The following is a 15,261-nucleotide window of genomic DNA, read 5'->3' on the forward strand; positions in this document are numbered from 1 at the left end:
CATCATCTCGTTTGAGTAGGCGTGAAAACGCACATTAAAACAGTTTTGTCAACTCAACACGTAACCAGGCAACGACTCTCTAACAAGCAAAGCTCAGTGGGAGGGCTGCTCTGCTAAGTCACAGCCTGAACACCACCAGAGGACAGAACATTCATCAATAAACATTACGACTTATTAGATTAGAGTATTAAAAGATACCATTCAGCTTCAGAGACCCCAAACTAAATGCAATGGCTCTAAATGATGTGATGTATTCCTTGTGACTGACTGGACACAATAAACTAATGCATCAAAACAACGAGCTGCCACTGTCATTTACCTGAATTACTGTCTGCCAATTAGACACAGAAAAAGAACAGAAGGAAATGAATTGTTTAGACAAGGCGAGATGTGTGCAGAAACGATCACAAAATAAAAGATGGATGGGATGGGTCAGGACAAGGCCTAGCAGCAAATCAGAGGTGTCAGCCAGCAGCACAATCATTCACAGTAGAAGGCTGTATGGTAGGATTAGGAATGTACCATTTAGATGTGAGAGGGGTTCAGGAGAATATCTTTTGGAAATGTGTTTTTGTGTTATGCAACTTCAAACTTTGTATGATTCTATTATGTGTTCTGATTCAGCAGTTGTAGTATATATCTGTGGTGAATACCATTTACAATCCATCAAAGTGTAAAGCTGTCATCAGACCCAGTAATAACACATCTGTGGTGCTCTATATTGCCCTGACCTCTCCTCACAGCTCTATTATTGCTGATGCTTGAATACCAGATAGATTTTGGCAATTTTACAGTTAATGCACCGTAGAGAATTTAAATGCAGCCTCAGTCGGTATCATCTAAAGAGCTTAGAGCCAGATTTGATAAAACCCAGGCAGCTAACAGAGCATTTTGCCTTCTAAAGTAATCAAAGCACCAGCAGTATCAAGTGTTTGAGCCTTATTGGGTAGAAAATAAATACAGCTTAAGTGAGGAAAAAATAAAGTCATGACCTGAGTTTTAAATGACCATATATATATATATATATATATATATATATATATATATATATATATATATATATATATATATATATATATATATACCAACCAAATATCTCTCCTGTGACATGCCGGACAAATCATTTCAATAATTTTGTTTAAAAACAAATTCTCACTGATGTAATTGTTGCAAGTGCTCTTACAAAGATGTACAACAACCACACACATACATTACATAATATATGACACGTTCTGATGACTGCATCATGTATTTCAAGGTGCATTTATTATTTTTGATCTGGTCTTTGAAGTGAAGCAAGGGAAACTGTCTCATGATTTCAAATGATGTGAGATATAAAACTGTCTTGATGCTGCGGAGGCACACAGTGAGCAGCTCCTAGCTCTGGCACGTGTGGTGGCCATGTCTGCCTGCTTGTTTTATTCTGAAGTGAATCTAAATATCGGATAGAACAGCCTGAAACAACAGCGACGGAGGTGATTCTTTTTAAATAAATGTACTGGCAATGAGAATATAAATCATAAAAAAAACATCCATATAGCTTCCTTCTTCCCACTGCCAGCTGACATTTACCTCAAAACATTTCCACCGCTACAAGGCACCTGGCCTTTTTAGATCTGTATAATCAAGCTCACAGTACACATGTGAATGCTGCAGCATGCAGTCACACAACTGGCAGGCCTGAAAAAAAAAACACACTTACACCAGCAGGGGCCAGATGGTGAGAAAGGTCATGAGATAAAAGGATATATATATATATATATATATATATATATATATATATATATATATATATATATATATATATATATATATATATATACACACTTAGTAAAAAGCCACTTTAATCAGAGGGAATAGTTGGTGGCTTTGTACAAACAAAACAACTTCAAGCAGATGGAAACTTATGAGAATACACATTATATCTTCATGTAAGTAATTTAAATAGGTGACTATTGTAAATGTGTGTAACATTTATACATTATTGATTTGATGATAGAATGGTCCCAATGATGAAATTTAAGTGAACACACTCTCAATGTCTAATGTCTGGTATGTATCTAAGGCCGTAAAAATATATCTTGATAACCTGCGACAGAGAAAGTGAAAAAAAAAGATAGCGGGCTGTTTAATCTGACAGCTCCTGACAGTACATTGTCAAAAAGAGGATCCGTCCATCAAGGAGAACGTCTCCGTGTTGTCAGAGGTCTTCCGGCAGAAATCTGCTCAGAAAGCTCTTTCTCGTTTCGCCAACTAAATGTGCTGCCCACGTGAACCCTCTTCATGTTTTCACTGACGCCGCTTTAGCTGACTGCACTCTGCGATTCTTACCAGGATACTGAACACACCACACACTTTCACGACGACAACCCACTGTAACTAATGTTTGAGGCATGGGTGATAAATGACGTTACCTAATAGGTGGAAATTGAATTCTTGTGCTAATCAAAATTTTGCAGTTCCAGTCCTGCTTCATTTGCCATTCAAATGCTACTAAACCCATCCTTTCAAACGGGGATTAAATACGTCTTAAAGAATAATGGAAAATGTAATTTCCAATACTCTTCCCTGTGCTCAGAGATAAACAGGAGAGAAAAGGAATCCTCAGGCTGCCAAACAAATCAGCGTTCAGCCAATGGGCTGTAAGCACCTGACAACGAGGAATTGAACTGTGGCTGATGCAGTTTATTGCCTTCACTAAGGCGTCAGCCATATGCACGTATAGCACAGATACATCAAGCTGTACAGCTGGAAACAGATTTAAAAGCAGGAGACAATTTGAAATGCTTACATCGGCACAACCTCTGTGAACCGGTAATAGAGGCCGAATGAAGAGGTGAGAGGAGGAGGAGGAGGAAAGAGAGGATGATAGGCATTTTCTAACAGGTTAATTGCTTGCCTTAAGGGAGCTTTACTCACACAGATAAAGGTGATGTCTTGTTTAATGATACGGAATGACTGCGTATTAGCCTCTTAATAAGGAAACCTGGCAATCTGATCCTCACAACAAGGAGGCAGGTAACATCTCTACAAGGCTCCAGTGACTGTAATACACAACAGAAACAAATCAGAAAAACAGGAAAAGCAGAGTGCACACATGCCCTCAGGTGTTTTGAGCAATCTCACCTGAGCAGCGGGGATATTCTGGACGGGCAACATCTCTCTACAATACAATATCAGCGTAGCACAGCATAAAATGCTCTGCTGCAAACAGGTCCAGCACATGCTGTTTGCAGACGACGAGTTGCATGCGTGTGCATGGTCCCATCCAACATGCACACACTAGGTTCAGTATGGCGGACACAAATGTATGAGATCTCTACAACATTCACACAGGCTTTGATGCATTATGCAGGAATCTCTCTTTTCTCTTACTGTAGATACAAATACAGTGTTCAGCAAAACCCACTGCAAATCCTCCGCCTCTCAAGAATGACTTATTCACTCTTTTCTTTGTTTTTGTTTTTGTATTTTACTAAGCAAAGAGAGAGAGCGAGAGAGAGACGTGGGCTGACATGCATCTGAGGCTTTGAGCCAAAACTTGAACTTGAAACTCAGCTGTCTCACTTCAACACTGACTGGAGTAGACCCGAAAGGATCTGTATACAGTGTGCTGTGTGTGGTGAATAATAACTGAGCTCTGCGAAGCGCTCTATACAACAAATAATTAAAGCTCAGGTTTGGGGGCCTCGCACATCGCCTCATTAGTATCAGGGCCTTACATTGGCAAGACTCTGGCGATACGGTACCAGGCATGGCGCAGGGGTTAAAATTCAATGAACTACTTTTTGTGCAATCTGATCCTGTCTGCCACGAACCTTGTAACGCCATGTAAACTGTTCATTCAAAATCAATGTGTTTTTGTTTCAGTAATCACAAAACAATATTGCAGTGGTTCTCAAATGAATGATTTTTTTTTGATCCATTTAAAAATCTTTAAAAAAATGTTATTTAATAAGTATTTAATAAAATATAAGTGTATGTTCATTAACTGAATTGGATATATTCTATATTCGATCAGAAACTGATGGCACAGTGTATTACATCTTTTTTTCCAACAAAAAATGATTTTGCGCTGATTAGGGGGTACTTTTTCTTAGACCCAGAGTTAATGTAGCCTATTAGGGTTTATAAAAATCAAGAGATATATAGTGGAGAACAGCGGGGTCACAAACCCCGCTAGACCGACAAAAAGCATCTAAATGTAAAGATCTCCTCGGAAAGAGCTGAACAAAATCTCAAGTGGAGCCAGTCCATGTTTGAATAACCTTGTTGTGGTTAAATCTCTCCCGTCTTTAAACAAATGTTTGCAGCTAATATAACTTGACAGGATGTACTTCATTTATTAGTCGTTGTGTTTATCTATGAAACATTACCAGCAAGTTTTGAGTCTCTTGTGCAGGAGGATCCCATCATCTCAACTAAGAACATGTGTTTTTATACATGTTACAGTAACCCCACCGTGCATTACACATTCCCTTTCATACATTTTTCATCAGTACTCATGTTAGAGCGAGAGCCGGAATGAGTGCACAGGTATGTGCAGTACGCAGGCCTTGTTATTTCGGGAAGCTGATAAATGATGGATTTGTTGACGTGAAAGGTGTCTTGCTGAAGTCAAAGTCTCAAGTAGATGTTTGGCATATGAGCAACGTGGTTATTTTACTATTTAAAGTTAATTTAAGCACGTTTAGTTGGCAACATATCTGGTTGTTGTTGGGTTTTCTTTCGACATTGAGTTAAAGGGCCTTTAGAGGACAAGCGGGAAATCACGCTGTACTCTGCAGTCACACGATGGTGCTTTCTGATATTTATATGTCCGTGGCATTAAAACACTTTCTGACCTTACTTATTTAAACTAGAAAGCTTTTACAGTTAGATGGACAAGATAAGAGCCTAAACAAAACATCCGCATGGTAAATACTGCTGATATAATTATCTGTATGTTAAAAAGTATCTTTATGAATCTTTCTGGTATACAGATGAGTGACACCTACTGCTATGATGCTTTCTCCCTATGCTGAATGAAGGTTAGTAAACCGGGTCATAAAGTACACAGTGATGAATATGTGACAAAGAGTTGCATGTCAAACAGAGAATTGTGGTACACAGAGTGGAGACATCTTTATGTCTGCTCTGCTCTCACAGGAGACATGTACAAGGTCTCCTTCCTGGATCCATGCCATCCTTAACCTTCATTTAGCAACCTCATTTCCTACTCGCACAGCTCGGCAACAATAGATAAGCTTCCAGCTGCAGAGGGTGTTGAATGTGTGTGTGTGTGTGTGTGTGTGTGTGTGTGTGTTAAGTGTGTGGTTAAGAGGCAGCCAAGGGGGATAATGGAACTGTTGTATGAATCTATAAATGAGATTCCTTCACTTCCACAAGAGCCGGCCTACAGTCATGCTGTGGTGAACGGGTAAGGAAGGAGAGGAGGGAGAGATACTCTGGGTCTGTGGAAGTGAGGCCGCACTAAAGTGGTTACAGCTCGTATTCTATTTATTTCTCCAGTTTGTGACCCTGATAAAGCCACTATATTAAATAGTTTATAAATGTGAGTTCATGCAGACAGCACTCTTGCTCCTACCTCAGGAAACATGACAGATCCTAGTACAAGCTTCTTTTGAAACAGTGTGATGCAAGTTCATGCACCTTAAGCATATTCAAATACAGCAGTTTACCAAAAATGATGAAAAACAGCTGTTGCTGTCTGGTGGGGGAACATGTCTAACTTAGGAAATAATGGATAATATTTAGAGCTGCTGAAGATACATTCAGAAAAGGTTCAACACAACAGTTGACAATAAAAAGGCTCCAGTGGACGCATGATTATCAAAACTAAATGAGTCTGGAAAGATGTTTTTTTTTCCCACCTCAATTTCCCAGATGAATTTTGAAACATGTCAAATTAAAAAGGTATAAATAATGTTAAATACACAGCATAATTTCAGAGCCTGATGCTCACACTGAGGTTGTCATGGTTAAGTGCTATACTCCAGTCCATACCGTAGAGAACATAGTGATGCACCTCTTGTGCACTTAACTGCAATTTCCATTTCAATGACATCTCAATCATATCACTGCAAACAGGCCCATGAGCAAAAAAAAAGAAAGCACTATGTTCTTACACAAATCCTTCCTTGTTCAGCCTGAAGGATTGGTACTGTGAAATAGTCACACCATACTATTCCAGTTATAGGTTTTTAGGTGTCATTGTAATAATGTGAAACTAAAAAGGAGGTAAAATGCCAAGATGCCTCTTTCTCTGTAAGCTCATCACTTCCAGCTCTGTGGGTGAACTTTCGAGCAGAGTGCTTGTTCTCCTCAAATCTTTCGCTAAATATTTCAAGGGTGTTTTTGTGAAACCCTGACAGAGATATCAAAAGCTATCAGCAACATCTCTTTGTTTTGTCAAGCTCCACTTCTCTTCTCTGTCACTGCGTATTTCTCACACATTCTCCTCATCCCTCTTTTGCTGCGTCTCTCTCTCTCTCTCTCTCTCTCTCTCTCTCATGTATCTGCAGTCAAAGTGTGCCCTCTTGCTCGCCCCAGCATGAATTGTGAAAAAGCCCTGATCTTGGCCCGGGGAGAAAACGTTGCAAAGAGCAGTCGCACAGAGAAGAGACACCATCACACAGCAACGTGCACACACACACACACACACACACACGCACAGAGACCCCGGCGGGGCATGTGTTACTCCATACTGTACTCCTTTCTTTCATATTATCTAATCATCTCTGTGTTTTTTCACTATTTGTCCTTTTCTAATGCCATCGGCCATACTCATTACTCAATGCCCCGGGGTATTAGACTTCTACTGCATCGCTATCACAGTACAATACTGTCCGGATATACCTATGCCCTTGTGGCTCCATGTGACGTACATTCTGACCTCTAAATCTTTTTCTTTTTTCCCTGCACATTTTGCAGTTAAAACTTGAGAGCCAGTATTCGAAATATCATTCAAATACTGCAATCTTTATACAATATATATCTTAAAGTTAAAATGAGGTAGTGAATGTGTTGTTTTTTATCTAGGTACGTTTTTAACAAAAGCATCTCACTTTGGGTGGAAACCCTTGATTAGCAGCCCAGTGATGATGCTGTATTGGAAATCCATCTGTTGTTTTTGTTGTATCTGACTTCTATTGGGCACACACACACACACCTGGTACACAGCGGGAAAGTCTTCCCACCCCTACAGAAACCTGTCTTGTTTGCTCTTTTTCTTTTTGCACTCGCACACAAATCTGTAAATATACACCGACACCACAACCAGGTACATGGACTGATATTCTCATGTACATACATAACATGCAGAAGCATATTCACTCACTCACATGGATGTGCACATGATATAACACCTTATTCTCTGCAGGGTAAGGTACATGTCACAGAGACTAATGGGAAGGGAGAGTCCAAACGAGAAGTCCTCGAGGGGTTTATCCGTCTCTGGCTGACCCGAGTTATTTACCCTTACATAAGGCTGCGGGCGGGGGGGCTGGAGGACAGAGGGAGAGGAAACGGGCAGATAAAAGCCTTGGAAATGTTATAGAAGGCGCAGCAGGTACAGAAGTATGGATGGCATTAGGATGTAGTCAAGCCAAGGAAAACTCACTTTACAGACAGACATGCAAAAACAAACGCAAATAACTGTGTACCTGTTAAAACATTAAACTCCCAGGACTCGCCATACTCTGTAACTGCCTCTGTGTCTGTTTGAGTCTGTAAATACCGTCTGTTCAACCACGGACCTAATTAGAGAAACTCTCTGGCTGTCTGACCACACTATTACTTTTTTCTCCATTTCCCAGAAGAGTGTGAGGAGAGGAGAGAAAGAAGCGATAACCCACCTACTGAGGTACATCTCACCCTGCTGGAAAAGGCAATTTATAAACCATCTTTGAGCAGGATTTGAGAAAAAAGATTATGCTTTACGATATATAAATGTCTGTATGAGAATGCATGGTGGTCTTTGTTTATCTGCGTGTGTGTGTGTATGTGCGCAGGCAATTGAGAGTGTATTACTGTATGTCTTTGTGTGCAGTATAATTTAAGACTGTCTGTCATCTTGGTCCTCTAGTTCATCCTCAGGCACATTTGAGGGGGTGTTTGAAATCATCTGACAGAATTAAATTCAGATTCGTCCCTCTCACTCTTACTTCACCACTGAAGTAACTGGAGCACACCCTTAACACAAAACAACTGCCATAACGCTGTATGAAATTATATACCAGTCACTATTGTCCCTTTAATTACAATCATTATGCTCCTTGTGGATCTGTCTTTTTATTCTTCTTCTGTCATGCCGCACAGCTCGCAGCATAATTTCTCAGCATGATGAGCAGTGGGAGCCTATTTGAAGCTGTGATACTGACTGGTTCGTCACCATTATGGAGAGATTAATTGATGTATGTATGGCTGAATGATGGGATATATCTCACCCAGGTGTTTGGATGCATCAATAATTCTAATGATGACTGAGCAGGAATCCTTGTGCTCTTAGTTTTGTGTTTTTTATGACCTCATTCTGATGAGGATAATCAGGAAAGATACACTTTGCCAAGCTCACTCCCTTTACCGTTGCTTTTGTCAGCTTTCTGTTGTCGCACATGCTCCGTTAAAAATGACAGTGGGTGGCAGATTTAGTCACTCATGATTCTTAATAACTTTTCAAACAATAGATGCTTGATTTCAGACAATGGTGGACACAATTAGGCTTCTCATTCGTCCTAACAATCAATTCAACTCGGTGAAACTGTTAGCCAATTAAGCTAAATTGGTTGGAAAATTGTCTCTAATTGACGCTTTTAATAAGTAATACAAAACCCCTGAAAAAGGTGTCATGCAAATATACTTCATGGCTATGATGTCTTGCATCCTCCCCAATGCTGTCCATACTTTTCGCTGTATTTTTTCACAGGCCTGTAGCACCTGTATGGTTGCTGAGCTATGATTGGACATTAAGCTGTTCAGAGGAGGGGTTTAGTGAACCGTCAGTTCCAATATATGTAATATCTCGTCTTTCAAAAAATACGATCCATATGTTGTGTTCAGGTAGCTTCACCTATCTGAATCGATGCAACTGCATCTACATTTCTGGTACATGACACTAGATGGGAAATATAGCACCAATATTATTAAAATATTAAGTGAGTAGTATTTAGTAAACATGAGGTTTGTGTACTGGAAATCCCACTAATTTAACTTTGTTAACCTGCACTAAAACCTCGCTGTCTCGAACAATATTTATTAAGATCCTATTTTTTTTTTCCAGTTTCCACTGTCAGGACATTTCATTCTTTTAAAAGAAATCCAGTCCTCCGGATGGGGGAGGCCAGATATTCTCCATGCAGTGAGGGAACTCTTTACAACTGTACCAACCGTCACCAATTAGCAACCTCCCAGATAGTGTGGAGGCCCGTCTGACTCTCCTCCGTCTCATTATTATTCCTTTTCATTATCTCTAATGTGCTTTTTGGTTTGGCACAGTCTTTTAATTTTTCCTCTTTACCAATATTCGCCTTCTATTATTCTCGAGTCACTCTCATTCTTGGTCTCTTCACCCACTCCCTTCATCCTCCACCTACTTGCCTTCTCTACACTGCTCTTTTCTTCCTCTGCTGTACTTTTTCACTCTCTCGTCGTCATCCCTCCCTCCCTGTTCATTGTTCATCTGATCTCCTTATTTGTGTGTCCTTTACTTTTCTCTCTATTCTCTCTTCCACCCAACCATCTACTAACCGCCACCCTTCTAGTCTTTCCCCTCTTCATCACTCCTCTGCCTCTCCTTGTCTCCACTCTCTTTCTCCTTTTGTGGCACTCTTTGACTGTGCAAGGATGATCCAACTGTGGAGACTTCTGAGAAACCCTGCAGTAGTACAGCTGAGTAAACAATATGCATGTTGAGAGGGAAGACAACATAACTAGGGGTTTCCAACAACACCTGTTAAGCCAGGTGGACTCTGCCAGCAACAGTGAAAGAAAAGGAAAGCATCGTGGGAGAAGTGGAGAGAGATAATCTGTCCATCCAAAAAATAAATAAAAAAATTGCCTGATTCATGGCAGGGGTCCTCCAACCCTGAAGGATAAGTGGGTAAAACTAAATGGATGAATAAATAGATGGATAATTATAATTAGTATTTTAATCCAATCACTGCATAAAAACTGTAATATTTGTAGTTGTAGTAGAAGAGTGTGTATTCTACGTGTGTATTCTGTGTGTGCAACTACCCTTCACAATATTTGACGCCATGTGCATGAAACCAGACTCAACCTGTATGCAACTGCACACAGCAGTTGTGCAACTGCTATACGAAGGTTTCCACATGGAACTGAAATATGGATACAGATCGAATTACAATTGTACAACATGCGCAACAAAAAGAATGAAACGCGTGGAGTTAAAATGTAATTATTATGTGTTATGAACATCAAGCTGTGCTTCGTCCTTGACTTTGTGCACAGAATCTTTCATCTTTTGAAGAAAATCCATCTTTAAAGACAATTAATATACTCAATCCCAGTCTTTTAACCCTCCTTTGGTGGCTTCAAAGGGAGTGTGACCTCCGTGGAAATGAACAGACAAATGAAGCTACGCCTGCGTGTTTACACAGCGTCTGCGTTTACATGCGGTGGGAGCGATGTTTGAATAGGCTAATTAGCAAGCTAAGTGCATTTTTGTTATGTATGCATTAAGAAATGTATGCATGCACAGAATAAATACTTTGATTATGCACGCACACACACACACACACACACACACACACACACACACACACACACACACACACACACACACACACACACACACACACACACACACACACACACACACACACACACACACACACACACACACTTCTCAGTCACAGGAGACAATGAATAAAAAGTCAACACAGGATTCAAACATTGCCGCTTGGCAGCAACTGTGTCACTTACAGTAAACTTTTCAGCAAAAGCAAATATTTGGTTGAACTTCAAAAACAACAGAGCACCCTCTGTGCCGCCACCTGCTAAATGTCACATCTCAGAAACTGCTACCTTATCCATTCCTCCACCACCAATTTCATATCAGAATGAGTAGATTGCAAGCCAATTACAGATTTAAAACGTCCGCCATACACAATTATGATCAGCCTGCAAATATATACATATTTATATATAGCTGTACTATACAGAGTTGATATTCTAATGAACACTTTTAAACCCATAATCTATATGATGAATAGAGCTGAACATTCCTCCATATTGTATGGCAGGAGTAGAACTGCTAGGCAAATTAATGAACCTTTAAGAAGAAGCTTCTTCCTCTCAGCAATATGTCTTTTTTGATTTAGCCCCGAAAACTTGTTTGAGAAAAGAAAAGGTGTGTCTTCTGGCAGTATTTAAAGGGGAGTTTGCCCGCGGCTTAAACCATCAGAGACAGTTTAGGAGCCAGCTACTGTACCATATTTCAATAGTCCAGACCCCACTCATTAAAGCAGCACAAAAGACTAATCACATCTGCAGCGCTTTGATTTACATGCAATTAAAGTTTCATGTGAACCCAGATAAACCAGACAGGAGGAGAGCGGAGGAAAAGGAGGAGGAGGTGAGATGAAGAGTGCTGTAGAATACAGAGGAGAGGAGATTAAGGCACAGATGAGACACCAGCAGAGAAGAGAGCAGCTGTGTCCAGCAATGAGGCACAAAAAATAGAGAAAGGTAGAGACACAAGAGGGAGGGGGGGGGCAGTCGACAAGGAGAAGAGCAGAGAGAGCAAGCCATCATTTGGCAGAAGTGATGACAAAGCACATCCATCTCAGAGGCAGGCGCCTGCTGTTGCTTCTTCACAGAGGACACAAACTAACAGCGAGAGAGAGCGCATCACTCTGTGGTAATACCACGCTGAGTCAAGCTGCAGGAACAGAGATTAAAAAGTGCTGCTGATTCTCTTATCTAAAAATATTACTGTCTTACGAGTGATAGGGCTTTAAACATAAGTGCATTAGTTGTCCGTAACTGTGCTTTATTCTGGTGTCAATCGCAGTAGCATTGTGTCATTGCATAATTACAATTATTTGTTGCAATTTGTAAATTAGCAAATGTTTTAATGATTTTATATCATACATTTTTCTTGCTTATCTAGCATTGTTTGGGCATGTTCCTTTGAAATCGAAACCAAAGTACTAATCACTACTCATGAAATGGAAATGTGACAAACAAATGTTCTTCTGTCTAATTGAATCCAACTTATCTTCATTTGTTCAGGCTCCAATTTTTCATTTTCTTAAAAGCTACTGTTCAGCACAGACTTGTTGCCTCAGATGCTGCGTTTGGTTATATAACATTTCGGTTCGTAAATCGGTGATCGCAGCCTGCGGCCACTTGATATTTGTTTGAAAGCACTGCACTGTGAGAAGGTAATGTGATGGATGCGTCTTGACAATTAAAGCAAAGCAGCCAAGAATTAGAGCTAAACATGTGAGAGTGAAATACATGTTACACAACAATAAACTAGCATATTATTCAGCCAAATAATTGAGTTCACAATGATGTAATTCTTTTCGCAAAAGCCCACATTCATAAACACAAAAACAATAGGTATCTACTGTGGGTGGGTGAGTCGGTGTGTGATCATTAACTCTTCACCCCAGAAACAGAAAATGTTTCCATGTGAGTTATATAATAAGGTTGGGCAGTAAATAACATCCAGAAAATAAACAACAAAAGGGGAGAAGGGGAATGACAGCGAGAAGAGGGGGGATGGTGCAATAATAATGAAAGCAATAAAAGAAGAGACTCATTTTCCCAGATGTGATCTGTGACTCTGTCAAGGCACAGAGTGTGTGTGTGTGTGTGTGTGTGTGTATTTGGATGTGTGTGAGAGAGATATTTTCTGAGCCCACTGAGCTCTCAGATGAGTCAAAATGAGTCACATCATTTTATCAATCACCCACTTACAGTACAGCAATCCTTTGGTTTTGTGTGTGTGTGTGTGTGTGTGTGTGTGTGTGTGTGTGTGTGTGTGTGTGTGTGTGTGTGTGTGTGTTGCTCGAGGGCAGAATAAAGTCAAACATTAAAACAGTCCCACACACTTTGGTTGACTGAATAACTGGTGCACTCCACACAAAGTTACTGCTATAGGCTCTGCTCACTTAAGGAAGCCAGTGCAGTATTTCAGTTATTATTCAAGCACTTATGGTTCAATAATAATAGTAACATTCATTCTAATAATAGTAATAATAAAACACTCTGTTTTTATGGTTATGGTTAAACCACACACAGGCTGTGTGGTCTTTCCAGGATACAAATTAAATCCTCATCCATACTCTACATTAGTGAATACCATCAGCAAGTCATCTGGTCTTCTCCTCTTAGTGAACTGGTTGTCGATCGATGTGCAGCTCCTCTCCAATAGATCGACAGCTGGAGACGCTCCAGGGAATATGTAAACACAGTCACGCATGCTCCTACAAACTCACACATTACACACCGCCCCAAGCTCCCTTTCCAACATGTAGACATGTACAAGTATGCACACACACGCAGGTGTTGTTCCTCCTTTACTTTGACGACTGGAGATATCATCTTCCCTTATGCAGGCTGTGTTCCTCGACCAAACTCTTTCCCTCACTATCTATCTGCTGTCACACACATATCACATTCCTACTGCCAATATAAAGTGCATTCTTGGTTTCACTTGTAACATATGAACAATTATAACTTATTTGTTGTCACATTGCCTTTACAACATGTCCACCTTCTGGCCTGGCTACGCCTCCTTTCAAAATAAGGACCCTCTATTTGAATGTAAAAGGTTGGTATTAAACAAAACCACTGCTATGAAGACATCCGGCACACTGAGACACACATCGATCAGCACTTTCAACGACAAAACAAGACAAAAAGTCACTTACAAGAGTTCCTTTGGCTCCCGTCTGTTGCACCAGGCGAGGTGGACATCCCAGCAGGATGTGTTTTGCCCTCACAAGATAACCAAATGGGAGGGAGGTGGAGGAAGACAGCACGACGATAGTACACCGAAAACTCCACCGATCACAACAACACCTTCCCACCACACATCCTCACGCTGTCCTCTCTCACTCTACACACATGCTCCTCCATACAAAAGATGCTCCAGAAAGGTTTCACGCGCACATTCTCTCGCAGATCAGCTCGCACACTCCGACGCTCAGCGTTCTCGAGAACCCGACACCCACGAAACCCTCACACCCGTGCATGTACATACAGATCGACGCTGCACCAGTGTCTAGTCTGCTGAGGCTGACAGTGGAGAGAGAGAGAGAGAGAGAGAGAGAGAGAGAGAGAGAGAGAGAGAAGCGAAGACGAGTGGAGCATACCACTGGCTGCTACTGAAAGAGGGAGGAGGGGGACCGGAGGAGCGAGAGGATGAAGAGGAGGTGGGTGGGGCGTAGGGAGGAGGGGAAATAAGGAGCACATGATTAGGAGTTTGTGAGCTGCCCATGTTTCTGTAACCCATGAGCCTTTGACCTTTAAAACACACACACTAATGTCTCCTAACCCAGTCTGCATGCCTTGTGCACCTTCTTTGTTTATATGACTCAGTGGCTGGAGGAGCAAGCGTTTCTAATAAATAACAATGAGTACCTAATAAAGTGGAAACAGAGTGAAGATGTCAGAGCAACTAAATAGAATCATTCCTCAAAAAGGTGAAGTTCCTCTTTTCTTCTTTTATCATGTGCACGCACGCAAGCATACACAAATCACACTATCTAAAGTAAAACACATTTGCGCCCACACCCACTCTGTCTGCCTCCACTGCCTGAGGGGGGGAAATAATAATCCTCCTCATTAGCATGATGCTGTGAAGAGCATTAGAGTTTCACCTTGCTCTGTCTCCTTCTCTCATGTCCTTCACTAACTCCTCCCCTCTCTTTCCTCCTCGGAGATGCCCCGCTCTTTTCCAGTAGATGTCAAATGCAATTGAAGGGAACCACTAAAAAGACATTGTTGATGTATCAATGTTGTAAATGTTAGAAGCAGCACAGTCAAGAAACATCCACCGCAAACAGGCTTGAATAATGCATATCTACAAACAAACAAACAACATAGGCCTTAAGAGTCCAAAAAGGGTAGTGAGTCACTCTTATGAGATATCAAACCCTCAAGCTTCTCTCTCTCTCCCTCTCACACACACACACACACACACACACACACACACACACACACACACACACACACACACACTCGAACAGTCAATCCAAGTTTCATCTCTATGACACATCATAGCCA

The 15,261-nt window shown here is 40.9% G+C and overlaps 1 protein-coding gene across 2 annotated transcripts in view; it reads right to left on the minus strand.

Moving 5' to 3' along the window:
* dtnbp1b (dystrobrevin binding protein 1b) overlaps window positions 1-14,266 on the minus strand; it is a 29,485-nt gene extending 15,219 nt beyond the window's left edge. For both annotated transcript variants that reach the window (XM_068576371.1, XM_068576370.1), the window contains exon 1: window positions 13,905-14,266. In XM_068576371.1, the coding sequence (XP_068432472.1) occupies window positions 13,905-13,950 (46 nt within the window). In that variant the 5' untranslated portion in view covers window positions 13,951-14,266. The remainder of the gene's footprint in view (window positions 1-13,904) is intronic.
* Between the last annotated feature and the right edge of the window lie 995 nt (window positions 14,267-15,261).

The sequence above is a fragment of the Clinocottus analis genome, unplaced genomic scaffold, assembly GCF_023055335.1.
Source record: "Clinocottus analis isolate CAN_PGR_092001 unplaced genomic scaffold, fCliAna1.0.p SCAF_14, whole genome shotgun sequence".
Lineage (NCBI taxonomy): Eukaryota > Metazoa > Chordata > Actinopteri > Perciformes > Cottidae > Clinocottus > Clinocottus analis.